Here is a 13,556-nt window from a genome sequence, read left to right as displayed (position 1 = left end):
GCAGGGACCGGCCTGTGCGACTCTGTAGCGCCCCCATCCACCGTTTCACTCGCTCTCCGCATGCCCAGTGAGGCTCCGAGTTACAGGGAGGAATGAAAGAGCGAGAGCCGGCGTGGGGGATGGGAGGCACATACACACATACAGTGTTGTGTGTGAAGGAGACTGTCTGGATTATCTTTTGACTGCGTCTGTATCTGAATGTGGAAATACTTCAATACTGTACCAGATTCATTAAGTTTAACTTAATTAGGCCGAGGCTTATGAGGCTGGCAGACGGTTTACTGTATATCATTTGCGCGAGCGTGTGGCGTTTACGTGCTTTCATAAGACCAACCATTTACAACCAGTGGTCCCTTTGGCGGTTATCTACAGGCTATTACTAACAAATGATTGCCTATTAGATTAATCAGACAGTCTCAGATATAAAGATAGATAGATAAATAAACTCCACACAGCATGTTTTTATGAATCTGTACATGATTACAAACAAGCCCCCTTGTTGTTCATACACTGTTTATTCAAGATAGACAGCAAAAATAATCCAGCTCATAATAATATTTTCAGTAAATTCTGTGCTTTTCTTTCAGAGACATTCACAACATTGACTAACTCTGCAGTCTCCTCACAGTGTTAATCATGTGTGATTCAAGAGGACATTTTTCTCTTTTGTAAAGGCAGCACATCCTGACCCAAACCACTCATGTTATCTAGTGTTTGTCTCTGGAGACATTTGTTGGATTTTTTTTATTTATTTCATTTTAATATGTAATATTGTAAACAGAACGTGGATTTTATGGATAAATAAATACAAATACTTTGAGATGACAATCAAGAGAAACTATCCTTCATCTCTCATCTTTTCCTTTCTTCATCTGTCCTTCAATTGAATAGGAAATGTAATATTCCTCTCTTAAAATATTAAATAAAAAAATAAGAATGAGAACAATGAATGATACCTGACCACTTCATTTTACAAAATCTTGCACCAGTTGATTATTGCTTGTGGGCGTTGGGGACATTGTCCTTACACTCAGTAGTTGCCACAGTATAACTGTCACATTTATGTGCGATCATTGATCATTGATCATTGATCACTGATCGCTGAACGCCCCTCAGGGCAGATTTCATCTTCATCTGTTCATAAAAGAACAAACTCGTCCAGGCTGTTGCTAGTGTCGACTCTCCTCCGTTCACTCTTCCTCTGGATATAGGTGATGTTGTAAGTGGGTGTGGCGCTTCGCTCCTCCTCCTGACTGCGTCCCTCTGCAAATATAAACATGGGGTACGTCTGTGCAGATGTGGAGAGAGCCTGTGGGACAAAGAGGCAGCATCCAGATCAAATCCTTACAATTCATTATATGTTATTTAGTTAAGACATATCAACCTCCAAATACAGGTCTGCAAACAGACAAATTCACACCAGGTAAGACACAAATCAATAATATGACCCACAAGCCAAAGGTACTATGAACGAAAATACAAACAGCCCAGTCACATACCTCATTAACAGCTGTGCACAATGATTCAAAGTCCCTTTGGCCTTTAGCGTAGAACCCTATGGTGCAGCTGGGGTCCATACGTGAGACGGCCATTTTCCTGGGGTACTTACAGTGAAATGACTGCAAGTGGTGAAGAGAGGAAGTATAAAATCAGAAAAAGGGTCTCATTGGATTCAGAGTAAATTGTACTGTTCTGTTCTGAGGTCCTACTGGAAAGTTTGCAGGCAGCACACAGAAAGATTGTAAAGTACTCTAACTAATCTAATCAGATTTTGTTTTTAATTCAACTAATTGAGCACTTTCATACAGTAGACTGTAAAATTAAGCAACAGCTACTTCAAAATCAGTACGAATAAATGTGTAAAGTAGTGATGATGAAAACATTTGGTGGGCAGTGGGCACTGGTTTACATGAGAGATCACAGCTGTGAGAGGAGGAAACAGAGCCAAAAACAAAAAGAAGAAGAGAGAGAGTACTTCCTTATACCTCCAAGGGAAAGTTCTCCTTGGTTATATCCACTGTGGGCTGACAGTAGTGAGGATCTAAGTACAGCAGGTGGTCATCTGTCACACAGTAGAGCAAAAAGAGAGAAAGACAGAGAGTTGAAGGACTGAGGTCAGGCAGCTGGGTGCAATAATGTCTGTGTACAATGCGCTGCACATACCTTGGAAGCCAACAAAGAACAAAGAGTGCTTTGGTTTCCCCCCAATGATTCCGATGCAGCATTGTAACATCAACAGTTGCTATGAATAAAAAACAAAGCACAGAGTCATTTCTGTCTATGCTTCAGAGAAATGATCTCTTAATTTCCTTACCACAAAGAAACCTACAGCTGTACAACCACACCAAACACAGCAGGAGAAAACATGTGGTTAAAACACTGTAATGAGTTACTTGAGAGTAAATAATAGGTATGCTGCACTGCTTCAGATGGGAACTCCCTGGAAACCTCACAAGTAACTCATTTTGAGAAACACTGGTGTGTACCGTTTCCCCACAGAATACTGAGTTTAGAATGTACAGCACAAAAAGCATAAGAGTGTAGTTTGGATACTTTGACACAAGTGATGTAGGCAGGATTGAGATCTTGCCCCCCGAGTCGCACAGGAACCAGGATGATGACGGACTTCCAGGACTGAGGGGGAGGCCGCTCACACAACCTCTTCACATCCTCCAAGTAGACTGAACACACAGAGAAGAAGACACATACAGTAGATTAACCACAGGGACATATTTATGCATGGGGTTCTTTGAATAATCAAATTTTCTAAAAAAACAAAACAAAACAAAACAACAACAACAAAAAACAGCAAAAAAACTTCAAACTTTATTTATATATAGCACCTTTCATACATTTTCATAAAATGCAATGCAAAGTGCACACACAGCCGAGAATATTGACTCTTTAAAGAGATAGTTCAACATTTTGGGAAACTGGCTCATTGCCATAATCCATATAGTTTTAGGAGTATGTTTGTTACTTTTAATTGTCGGTGCAAGCTGTTTTTAGAACGGCAGAGCTGTGAGCAGCGCAGAGCTACGCTACAGAGGCTCAGAGTTGTTTTCGAGGCAAATTCTGAGACTGCTTGCCAAAAAACTGCCCCAGACGGGAACACGCATCAGAGGTTTTGCATGAATTTACCTCGAAAACAACTCTGTCTGGTAACGTTCCATTATTATCTCATAGCGTGGTGAATGTGCAGGTCACAACTTGTCCACGAGAGCGTTTTGGAGTTGTTGGATTGTGTATTTGATGAGTTTGATGAGGGAAAACAAGAAATCCCATTAGCCTCTGTAGTGTAGATCTGAGCAGCTCGCGGCTCTGTTCCGCCGTTCTAAAAATTAAAGGTAACAAACCTACTGCTATGACTATAGGGATTATGGCAATGGGCCGATTTGCCAAAATGTTGAACTATCCCTTTAAGATATGGCTGGACACTGAGGATCCAGGTGAGAAAAGCATTATTGGGGAGCCGTCCACACCGGGAAGTTTTGTAGGCCACGGCCACAAGGGCTGCCGCCACAGGATAAAAGAAATTACTCACTCGTGCAATCCTGTGCAACATACACGACCAGATTGGGAAGGTCTGCAGATGCCGCCACAGCTTTCCTGAAACAAAAAGATGTTTAATGTTGTATCCCGATCAAAGCTGGCTGGGATACTTGCTGGTACGTTACTGCTTCAGGTCTCACTGGAGGATGTGCGCTGCGATGGAGGGACCGTACCAGTCCCCAGCTTTCTTCCCTGAGCTTTTGCCCTGTTCCACCAGCTGGTGAATACCAAATGGGGCTGTGGGGTGGTCTGCAAACCATGACACCACCCTCCTGTGCGTTGCCTCCATGGGTCGGTCCAGGATGGAGCCCAAGCTCAGTTTTCGACCCCTCTTACTGGGTCCTTCATTGAAACTCCGTCCGCTGTTTGCAGGGCGACTCTGCAGGTCTATGTCATCTTTGACCACATGGTGGCGTACAGACCAAGTCCAACCTCAATGTGATCAAAACATAAAGAAACACGAGTGTTAATTGTTGCTAGAGGGAACAGCAAAAATCCCAAATTGTTCTTAAAGGGATAGTTCAACAATTTGGCAAATTGGCCCATTGCCATAATCCCTATAGTTTTAGGAGTAGGTTCGTTACCTTTAATTGTTAGTGCAAGCTGTTTTTAGAACGGTGGAGCAGAGCCACGAGCTGCTCAGAGCTACACTACTCCAAAAATGCTCTCGTGGACAAATTGTGACCTGCACATTCACCACGCTATGAGATAATAACGGAAGTTGTTTTCAAGGCAAATTCAGAGACTGCTTGCTGAAAAACTGCCCCTGACATGAACACGCATCAGCGTTTTTGCATGAATTTACCTAGAAAACAACTCGGTCTTGTAACATTCCTTTATTATGTCATAGCGTGGTGAATGTGCAGGTCACAAATTGTTCATAAGAGTGTTTTGGAGTTGTTGGATTGTGTATTTGATGAGGGAAACCAAGAAATTCTGTAAAATTAGCCTCTGTAGCGTAGCTCTGAGCAGCTCTGCTGTTCTAAAAATAGCTTGCACCGACAATTAAAGGTAACGAACCTACTGCTAAGACTATAGGGATTATGGCAATGGCCCAATTTGAACTATCCCTTTAACTGAAAGAAAAAACATTGACAATATTTCATGCAGGGGAGTAACAAGACTGATTGTAAGCACATCTTTTCATATTTTGAGTCCTTCTATATTGCTTTTCTTTGTTAAACTTTTATTAGAAATAGGTTACATGTTGCTCTTAATTACATGTCAGTGTCATCCAGTCTTATCACGGAACAAGATAATAAGAAAATAATAGATAAATAAATAAAAAAGGAAGGAAAGAAAGAAAGAAAAATGTCACATCATTGCAAAAGCATTTACACTCTCTCCTTTCACAGTACTCCTGTACTACTATACTTGTATCTAAACTGGTAGGCAACTTTAGAATTCGAAAATTGAGAAATAATATTGATAACTAGAAAACTAAAAATGATATTGCTTTTTAAAATAAATTCAGTGGACTGCATATTTGACAGTGCAGTGCGTTGGTGTGTGTTGTCACCTGGTGGCATCAGGTGTAGCAGGAGACCCTGTGCCAGCAGCATCTGCCCTGTCCGTAGAATACAACCCCAGCCACTGTCGGTGGTCAGAGAGCTGCCGGCCAGTGGAGGAAACCCCCGTCTGTATGTCAGCCACAGGAGGGACACAAAGCTGCGACGGAAACGCTCCCTCTCCCCTGACACAGTTACACAGCTTTAATGAAAAGCGTTCTGCTTGCTTTTATAGAATCACATGAAGGAGACAAGTTTAGAAGGTGAGAGAGTCGAAGGCTCGCGGCCTCACCTTGATCCTTGAGCTCATAGGGCTTTCCCAGCATGACCACAGGAGAGCTTTTGCTGAATTTGGATTTCTGCTTCAATGGCCAGCCTGAGGAATTGAGGGAAGAATAGAAACAGTTTGATCTCACATGAGAAAAGACAGAACTCCTTATTACACAGTCACAATGTAAAACATTGATTAAAACTGACCGTATTTGACGCTGTTCCATGCTGAGACTAACTTGGATTTGAGTTTGCCTCTGTCCTCTGCCTCCTGGTCATCCCTGCTCACATCGAGGACCGGAGGCCCGGCAGACTCAGAGGAGAGGAAGAGCCAGTCGTCCATTTGTTCGTCTGCAGGAGACTGGCCCTCACAGAGAGCAAAGGAGGTGCTGGGATTCATAGCAACCGGAAATGACCCAAGACTGAGCGAGGAGAATTGCCCCTTAACTCCATGGCAGCCTACGCAGAAACAGTGGCACCGTAAAATCCAGACACAATAAAACAACAAAGGCCGATTCTCACTGTTTACATGTGACACAACCGACCACAGATGATGTGGCCATTGTACAATAAATCGTATTATGTCGTCTTGAAACAAACAAGATCTGCCCCTGGAACTGATGGGTTAATGTTAAGCACAGCAAAGTCAATAATTCTCCATGACAGTAAGTTAAGAGTTAGACCATGTGACTGCACCCTGTGACTCAAGGAATTTCAGATATGTCAATTTAGCTGGTGCCGGTATCTTACTCCTGCTCCCACTCAAACATCTCACTGATGTCATGATGCAGGATGGCGGCAGTCACATATTCAATTACCTTGTACTGTACATCAGTAGTGTTATCAGTGGTGATGCAACAGTTCAGAGCCTTTCCTTAAGTTATACAACAATATATGGTATTATATATTAGATGATAGTTATTTTAACAGTCTGACATCAGCATTTATCCAGTGGAGGTGGAGCAACTCCCACTGTAAATACCTTATGTAGGCCTAGTGAGTGGCTCCTAGCCCAGGGGCCACAAGATAGTACATCTCAGGGGTCAGGGGTCATGAGGGGTCTTTCAGGAGTACTGCTGTATACATTTTATATACATTTCTCTAGACTTTTTACTCATAATCTTTTGCAAAACACTGGACAACTCTACCCCATTGAGCCTAAAAATAATTTTAATATCACCTGAGAGGTTTTCTTATTTGAAACGTGACGGGGGGCCACACTGTGCCAAATAAGAACTATGTAAATCAAATTTTATAATACCAGTCAATTTCCTTTAAACTTTACATGAGATGTTAACAAACATGTCTCTGTGCCTACATCTATCATTGTAAGATAGTTAAAAACAAAACACAATAACTGCTGGTTAGACGCAATAAGACAAGACAGTGTTTAGTGTTTACAGTTATTTCATGCTATAACTGATTTGTCATAATGACAGATACGGAGATTAAAAAAAAAAAAAGTATGAATGAGAGCACAACTTACAAACACGTACGGTGACGTCCTACTAAAGACAAACCGCACAATTCAAGCCACATAGACGAGTTGTATATAACACAACATCCGTGTTTCGGACCATCAGAGCTCCTTCACACGCCGCCGAGTCTGAGGAGTAAAATAGTTGTTTTACCTTCATTCAGGCATCTTCACTGTGTCCTCTAGACTCACACTGAGCGACTGAATGGACGTCGCCGCTGGTTTCCGTCTGTTTCCTTTAAGTTAGCATCAAACAAACCGAGCTCGGACTTCGAGAAGGAGCTCAGCGGTGCAGCTCCTTACTTCCTGTTTATACAGGTGACGTGTTTGCGGCGCTGTGATTGGTCAACGGAGGACCAATGGGCGTGAGCTCCCGGCTCTCCCTCGGGATGAACATTTCATTTTATCCCTGTGATGTTTTTACTTCATCAAAGTGTGTGTGTTAATGAACCTGCGACTGCGTGAACAACATTATGCTGATAGAAGGACCCCTGGGGCAAAAATCTAATGTTTGGCCCCAACTGACCCCCATTACATTTCAATTACTTACCCTGGCATTCAGACGGCAGTCAGTCCAGAGCTGATTGACAGAAAATTAATTGGAAACATAAATATGCCCTAGTTTTTCCAGTCCTCTGCACTAGTAAATGAAACATCTTTGTGCTTTAGACTGTCAGACAAGTAAAAATAATTTGAACAGGTTCACTGTCGCGTTTATGGTCTTAAAACTAGATTTAAAACTAGGGTCCAAGGTACAAGGTGGAACTTTCAGACAGAGGAATGATTAATTCGATTTCAGTAATATTTTATAAATCTAAGTTTGAAATTAAAATAATATTAGTCCAGCGCTCCATTATCAATGTTTTTTTGTTGTGATAATTCGTTGACAAGGTGTTTACTGAGTATAGCGATCTTTGTTGACCATTTCAGAAAGATGTCAGTTTATCAATTCATCAATGAATCATTGCATCATGTACAGTCTGGTTAATTTTTCTTTTGTTAATACCAATGAGTTCTACAGTATTAACTTGGGTCTTCCTTTGTATTTTAAGAAGATTGCAAACAATACAATTAAACAATGTAGCTTGTTTTGTTAAATATCTTTATAAGGATCTCTGTATCCATTGTGGTGTATTACCTCCATCTCCACCTTTGCATTATTTGCTGTCATTTGTTCAATTAAAACTTTATACCTTAAATAATCAACAAACAGTGGGGGTTTTGCTGCATTTTATTACATTTCTCCACTATAGGCTTTTTTGCATCAGTTTTTCACAACAGTGTCTAGTAAATATGTAGCAATGTAATGAACAACAACGGTCACGGATAGTTGTCGTAAAAAAAAAAAAAATTAAAACACTTGGACAAAGATGAACATGACAGCAATATTACAACTTTAGACTAATGGTCGAAGTCAAAACTGCACAGAACAGAGCATCTGCACAGATTTGGTAGATTTCTCAGGCTAGATGTAAAATTCATAAATAACTAATTTCTGTAGTAAAGCAGAAATTCACCAACTGATGACATGTAAAAACATTGGAATAAATAAAAAAAAACTGTTTAATAAATAGAAAAATTATAAAATAAATATACATGACAAGTAAATAAAAGTATCTGACACAAAATAAAGTGCAAATTTCCTCACATCACACACAAAACACTGGTGTTTAATGTCCAAACATGGGGTTCATGTCTGTTTAAACCACTACATCATAACAGACAAAGACTCTCTAAGTGTGTTCATCAACAGAATAATTATGCACAGGCAGGAGATGTCAGACGGACTGTGGATATACACCTATCTCTTGCTCTATCTCAGGGTTTGGTGTCATGTGACGTCGTCCACAAGGTGGCAGTCTGAGACAGCTCAGAGCCTGGGGTCCCGAAACTATGAGGATTTTGCTGTAATACACAAGAACAAACACGACCTCAGCACTATGATGCTCTCAACAAATCTACTCCTGACTTTGTGTAGTCTACAATATCACTGACTAGGGTGCTCAGTTTTATGGAACCCGGCACTGATGGATTGCATATTATTATACATTAAAGTGTAAACAAAATGAAAAGAAACCAAACTCACATCATATCTAAATAAAGACACTGGCACTTTCTTCACAGGTAACATTATACAATAAACTGTTCTTCTGCATAAATAGAAAAGAGTGAGTGAAAGAGCATGTCTAGCCTACTCTCCGTGAGTGCTACTTTCATTATGGATCTTTACACACTTCATTTCCTTATACCAGACTCTGAACACACTAGAGTATTCACGTAATAGCCTAAAATATACAGGATAATTGCACATTTCACTACGATCAATTGAGACAACTTTTAAAACAAAATGCGCTTGCTTGGCTTATTGCAACCTTTTTCCTCTGTCTTCTCTTCTTGCCTGGAGCACAATGTAAACTTAGTCATTTGGGGGACACTAAAAACATACAAATAAAAGGAAATAAACTAACTGGCAACATTAGCACATTGCATAGTGTCCCTGTGCAAGTTCATCTAGTCTATTTCTTTCAATCCCACTGAAATTCAGCCCTTAAACAGATCTGATTCCATCACTGCAAGCGTTTTGGTATCTTGGTCCAAGACTAATCTTTCAGCGCCTGATCCCTTTTAGCAAATGAACGTAAAGGAAACGTACGTTGTACTGTGTTGTGTGTACGAGCTAAATGATGGCACTCGAGCTGATTTGAAATCGGAGTAATGCCCGTTGATAACAGAATCCTGCAAGTTGACGTGGTCTGTCGCAATGTTGTTCACAGTGTTCACTACCTTTAAGGTCTGTTTTATATTTTTCACCTTCTTTTTTAAATATTCTTTCTTTTTCCATGTTCAATGTAAGACATGCATTAAGACATCTGCTTCTTTTTTTCTTTTCTTTTCTTTTTTTTTTAACTATATACAACACATTGTGATAAACGTACAGTACATACACAGGCCTACATTATGATACCATGTGCACACGGTTTCCGACAGTTGCTGATGCATCTTTGTTCACATCTTATGTGTCTACATGTCACATGTCATCTATTTGGTGTTATTTCTTCAGGCATTTATTGATGTCTCCCTTTCATTCAAAGTCATGTTAAGTCATGATATGTCAGGATGATGCTACAGATAAAGGCATTACATGGGAGAGTCTGACTCTTTCAGAAGCTCTCGTATCACGAATGATGCTTAGAGCTCCGGCTGGTTCCTTTATCAGACTGAGCGGTCCCGGCGCCGGCCGAGGTCGCGGTCTGAGCCCCTCGCCGTCCGCTCCCAGACGAAGCCTCTGCTTTACCTGCCGCGCTTCCTCGCTTCTCCTCGCTGGACTTGGAGGTGTCTTTTACCTTGGCGCCCTCTTGTGAGCTTCCTTTAATAGGCCCGAGCACTGTTTTGGCCACGCTTGTGAGCTGGGTGACAAAGCTGGCCTTATCCCCCGGGGACATGGGGCGAGACTTGCTTGAGCAGGGCGAGGCTGCGTTAGAGGAAGGAGACATGGGATTCTCCTCCAGGACCTCCAAGTACGCCCTCTCCTCCTTGGCCCCGCGGTAGCTGCTCGACACCTTCTCTGCTTTGGATCTGGCGGACGCTTGCACGTGAGCTGCGGTGTGGGTTTGAACCTGGGTTGGGACGGGAGGCGCGGGACCTTTGACCCTGGTGGTCTCAGTTGGTTTATCAGCGCCGCTCATGCCTCCTCTCTCTCCTGCCTCGGGGCCTTTTCGCTGCTTGGGCGGCTCTGAAGACGATGCTTTCTGCACGCTGGCTCTGTCTGCAGCTGCAGCGCTTTTAGCCTTCTCCTCAGTCTTCTCCTGAGCTCCAGCTGCAGCTCCACTCACAGTCTGTGCACTCTGCTGCTGCTTACTCTCTGGTTGTTGGATCTTTGATGGAGGTGGAGTTGAGATTTTCTCACTGAGTTTGCTCTTGGTCGCTGTCGCCTCTGAGCTTGAAACACTTGCACTTGCACTTGCTTTGTCCCCAGGGCTCGGCTTGGTCACTGTAGTGGAAGAAAGCGGTGCTGGACCAGCCTTGGTGTCCACTGCAGGTGCACTCTTTGGAACCGCTGCAGTGGGTAATGTTTTACTGGTCTTGGACTCGGCTTTAGTTGCTACACTCTCGGTTTGTGAGCCGGTGGTCTCAGATGCGGTGGTGGTCTGAGTGTCTTTCTCTCTTGACGTGATCAGCGTGTCGCGGCTGAGCGGCGACTCCTGCCTCCCCAGCCTCCTCACGGGCTTCAGGCCTCCCATGTCTCCTCCCATCGGAGGAGAAGGGGAGGAAGACGATGAAGGAGACGGAGGAGCGGGTCCGTTCTCTCCCTCCATCTCCAACAGACTCTGCAGGCTGTGCTCGCAGTGGAAAGACTCTCTCCTGTAGTCTCCGTGCGTCACCTCCAGGCTATGCTTGCGTAACGACACCCCGCCCGTCAGAGGGGAGGGCGAGGAGGAGGAGGAGGAGGAGGACGGCAGGATCGGCGCTCCTAGCTTCTCCGCCGACTGCACCCGCTGCAGCAGGGGCGACCTGGGCGGCTCGGCGCTCTTGGGACGAGGGCGGGCGACGGGAGGCGAGGAGTGCAGCTTGGCGGGGAACATCTGCGTGGTGTTGGAGCTTCCTACCGTGTGGCCGCTGAGGGGCGGAGGAGAGGAGGTGGTCGGGGACGGGGTGTGAGCCAGAGGGGACAGAGGGATGTTGCCGGCGGATTTGCAGCGTGCCGAGCGGTACTGCCGGTGCAGTTTGGGAGACAGGCCGTGCAGGGAGCTGGGCCTCATGTGGTGAGACGCTGCCGGGGAGTTGGGGGTGCTGGTTGCTGGGGAGCTGCTCTGAGACGAAGTGCCTGTGGAGATCAGAGAAAATACACTTTATTGGTTTCAGATTTTTTTCTGGTGTAGTTTTGCTTTTATGTATGTTTGTTTGTTCGTTTGCTTGTTTATTTGTTCTTTTTTCATATTGTAAGAATGCTGGGTAGCTTAAATTTGTTGTTTTGTTTGTTTTTTTCTCTGATATTTAAATATTTCTTTACTATTATATATTTAAAAACTGTTAACCTTATTGGTTCCAGTCTTTTCTGGGTTAGTTTTGTTTTTATGTATGATTGTTTGTTTGTTTGCTTGTTTTTCATATTGTAAGAATGCTGGGTAGCTTCATTTGGTATGTAGGACAGGCATTAATATAAGCATTATGCTTTTGCCTGTGTCTTTTCAGTCACTATTTTGTCGATAATGTTTGTAGCTATTATGTGATGTGACTGAATAAAGAATTTCATCATCATCATCATCATCATCATCATCATCATCATTATCATAATCAAACCTGTCTCGGATATAATAATTTAAAAAAACCCTCCTAGACACTCTTGACACTTCCAGAAACCATGTAATAAAACAGAACAGAAGCCTTTAATGCAGCCCATGTTTCTAAAATATAGCACCCTAATAAATTTTTAGGACCAGATGAAGGTCACATATATTCTAGGGATTTTATACTAACCCAGATAAGGAGATTCAAGAGTGGAGCGGTAAGTCTGAGTGGGCGAGCGGGCCGTGAGGCTGTGGGTGGGGGAGCCTGGGAGACTGTCTCCGGACGACAGCGAGCGATTTAGGGAGGAGAGGCTTCGGCTGGTGTGGAGCAGGTTGGACTGCTTGGTGATTTTTCTGAACAGGGAGCTGCGTTTCTTCCTGAAAGATAAAACATTTAAAAAAAGAAGAAGATGATATTGTGAGGAAAACACATGCATAGGAAACATAGAGGAGTGTGTAGTTTTGTGATGAAATGAAATCTGTTTTGCAGTAACTCACTCCTGTCCCTCCTTGGCCCCCGTCCTCTTGCTGCGCCGCGCCATCTTGGATTTATAGCTGGACTTGCGGGCGGGACCCACTTTTATCGAGGTGTTCTCAAAGGGAGTAGTTGCAACTGTCACCTTGTTTCCACTCTGTAGGTTATATTTATGTATGCGGACAATATTACTTCATGGGTACATTTAATATATATCCAAAAATGTAAATACTTCATTTGGATATAGAGACAGAAGGATAGATAAGTGTCACCTTCAGGATGAGCTCCACCACCTCTGTATGGACCAGACCGTGGACTGACTCCCCATTCACATGAGTGATGAGGTCACCGGCACTAAGTCCAGCGTCCTGGGCCGGACCTCCCTCCTCCACATGCTGTGATCAGAGCAAATTAATGACACAGAATTAACCATTTAGACATAAAAGCTCTAATGGTGCTCTGGAAACTCTTCCTACGTTTGTTTGCAAGCATCAAATACTGCAATATTACACCCTCAGCATGGTGTTCCCCAGGGCTCACTACTTGCTCCTCTCCTTTTTCCATTTCACATATGCTCCTACTCACTCTGTCATGGTCCTGCAATTCTCCACCTGCACAGCTGATGCCCTCAGGCTTTCCTGTTTCTCTCTGTCACCAGACCTCCCCCGCCCACCTACACACCTGTTCTCATTTCCCCTTTTGCTTTGTCAGCTTTTGCATCATCTCTCTTTCCACTGCCCTGGGCCATATTGTCAGTGTTGTATAGTGATTCAGTTGATTCTCACCCTACTGTTCTGGTCTTCTGTTTCTGAAACATGTTCCAGTGTTTTGGATATTTTGCCTGTCAGTTGATCTGTTGGTTTTTGGGTCTGAACAGTCTCTGTGTGTTTACATTTGGTCCTTCAACCTGTGCTCTATACATACAAATGTGGCACAGTCAAAGACAAGATGATGTAAAATATGATATTCTAGTTATAAGTAAAAGC

At 43.1% G+C, this 13,556-nt stretch overlaps 2 protein-coding genes across 7 annotated transcripts in view; both read right to left on the bottom strand.

The window, feature by feature from the left end:
* Nucleotides 1-500: 500 nt before the first annotated feature.
* LOC146983407 (cysteine protease atg4da-like) lies at nucleotides 501-7,095 on the bottom strand. The gene is made up of 11 exons (XM_085784946.1): nucleotides 6,962-7,095; nucleotides 5,538-5,789; nucleotides 5,353-5,436; nucleotides 5,072-5,245; nucleotides 3,693-3,984; nucleotides 3,545-3,609; nucleotides 2,554-2,681; nucleotides 2,164-2,242; nucleotides 1,986-2,062; nucleotides 1,500-1,619; nucleotides 501-1,309 (listed from the first exon to the last, which is right to left on the bottom strand). The coding sequence occupies exons 2-11, from the start codon at nucleotides 5,728-5,730 to the stop codon at nucleotides 1,139-1,141; spliced, it is 1,383 nt and encodes a 460-aa protein (XP_085641072.1). The 5' UTR covers nucleotides 5,731-5,789; nucleotides 6,962-7,095; the 3' UTR covers nucleotides 501-1,138.
* Nucleotides 7,096-8,023: 928 nt separating this feature from the next.
* Nucleotides 8,024-13,556, bottom strand: part of LOC146983406 (microtubule-associated serine/threonine-protein kinase 1-like) — a 51,100-nt gene continuing 45,567 nt past the window's right edge. For all 6 annotated transcript variants that reach the window (XM_085784955.1, XM_085784954.1, XM_085784953.1 and 3 more), the window contains 4 exons: nucleotides 12,843-12,965; nucleotides 12,594-12,727; nucleotides 12,286-12,473; nucleotides 8,024-11,632 (listed from right to left, as the gene is read on the bottom strand). In XM_085784955.1, coding sequence (XP_085641081.1) covers nucleotides 9,984-11,632; nucleotides 12,286-12,473; nucleotides 12,594-12,727; nucleotides 12,843-12,965 — 2,094 coding nt within the window. In that variant the 3' untranslated portion in view covers nucleotides 8,024-9,983. The remainder of the gene's footprint in view (nucleotides 11,633-12,285; nucleotides 12,474-12,593; nucleotides 12,728-12,842; nucleotides 12,966-13,556) is intronic.

The sequence above is a fragment of the Trachurus japonicus genome, chromosome 8 (genome assembly GCF_045865225.1).
Source record: "Trachurus japonicus isolate A0001 chromosome 8, Traja_1.0".
NCBI lineage: Eukaryota > Metazoa > Chordata > Actinopteri > Carangiformes > Carangidae > Trachurus > Trachurus japonicus.
This window is presented reverse-complemented; position numbering and strand designations above follow the sequence as displayed.

Excerpts from the sequence above, each read along its gene's own strand:
- LOC146983407 (XM_085784946.1), bottom strand. The coding sequence starts at position 5,730 with ATGAATCCCAGCACCTCCTTTGCTCTCTGTGAGGGCCAGTCTCCTGCA. Across the intron at positions 2,682-3,544 it reads TGTTGCACAGGATTGCACGA|TCTACTTGGAGGATGTGAAG; the intron begins GTGAGTAATTTC and ends CTGTGTGTTCAG. Across the intron at positions 2,243-2,553 it reads CCTACATCACTTGTGTCAAA|CAACTGTTGATGTTACAATG; the intron begins GTATCCAAACTA and ends TTTTATTCATAG.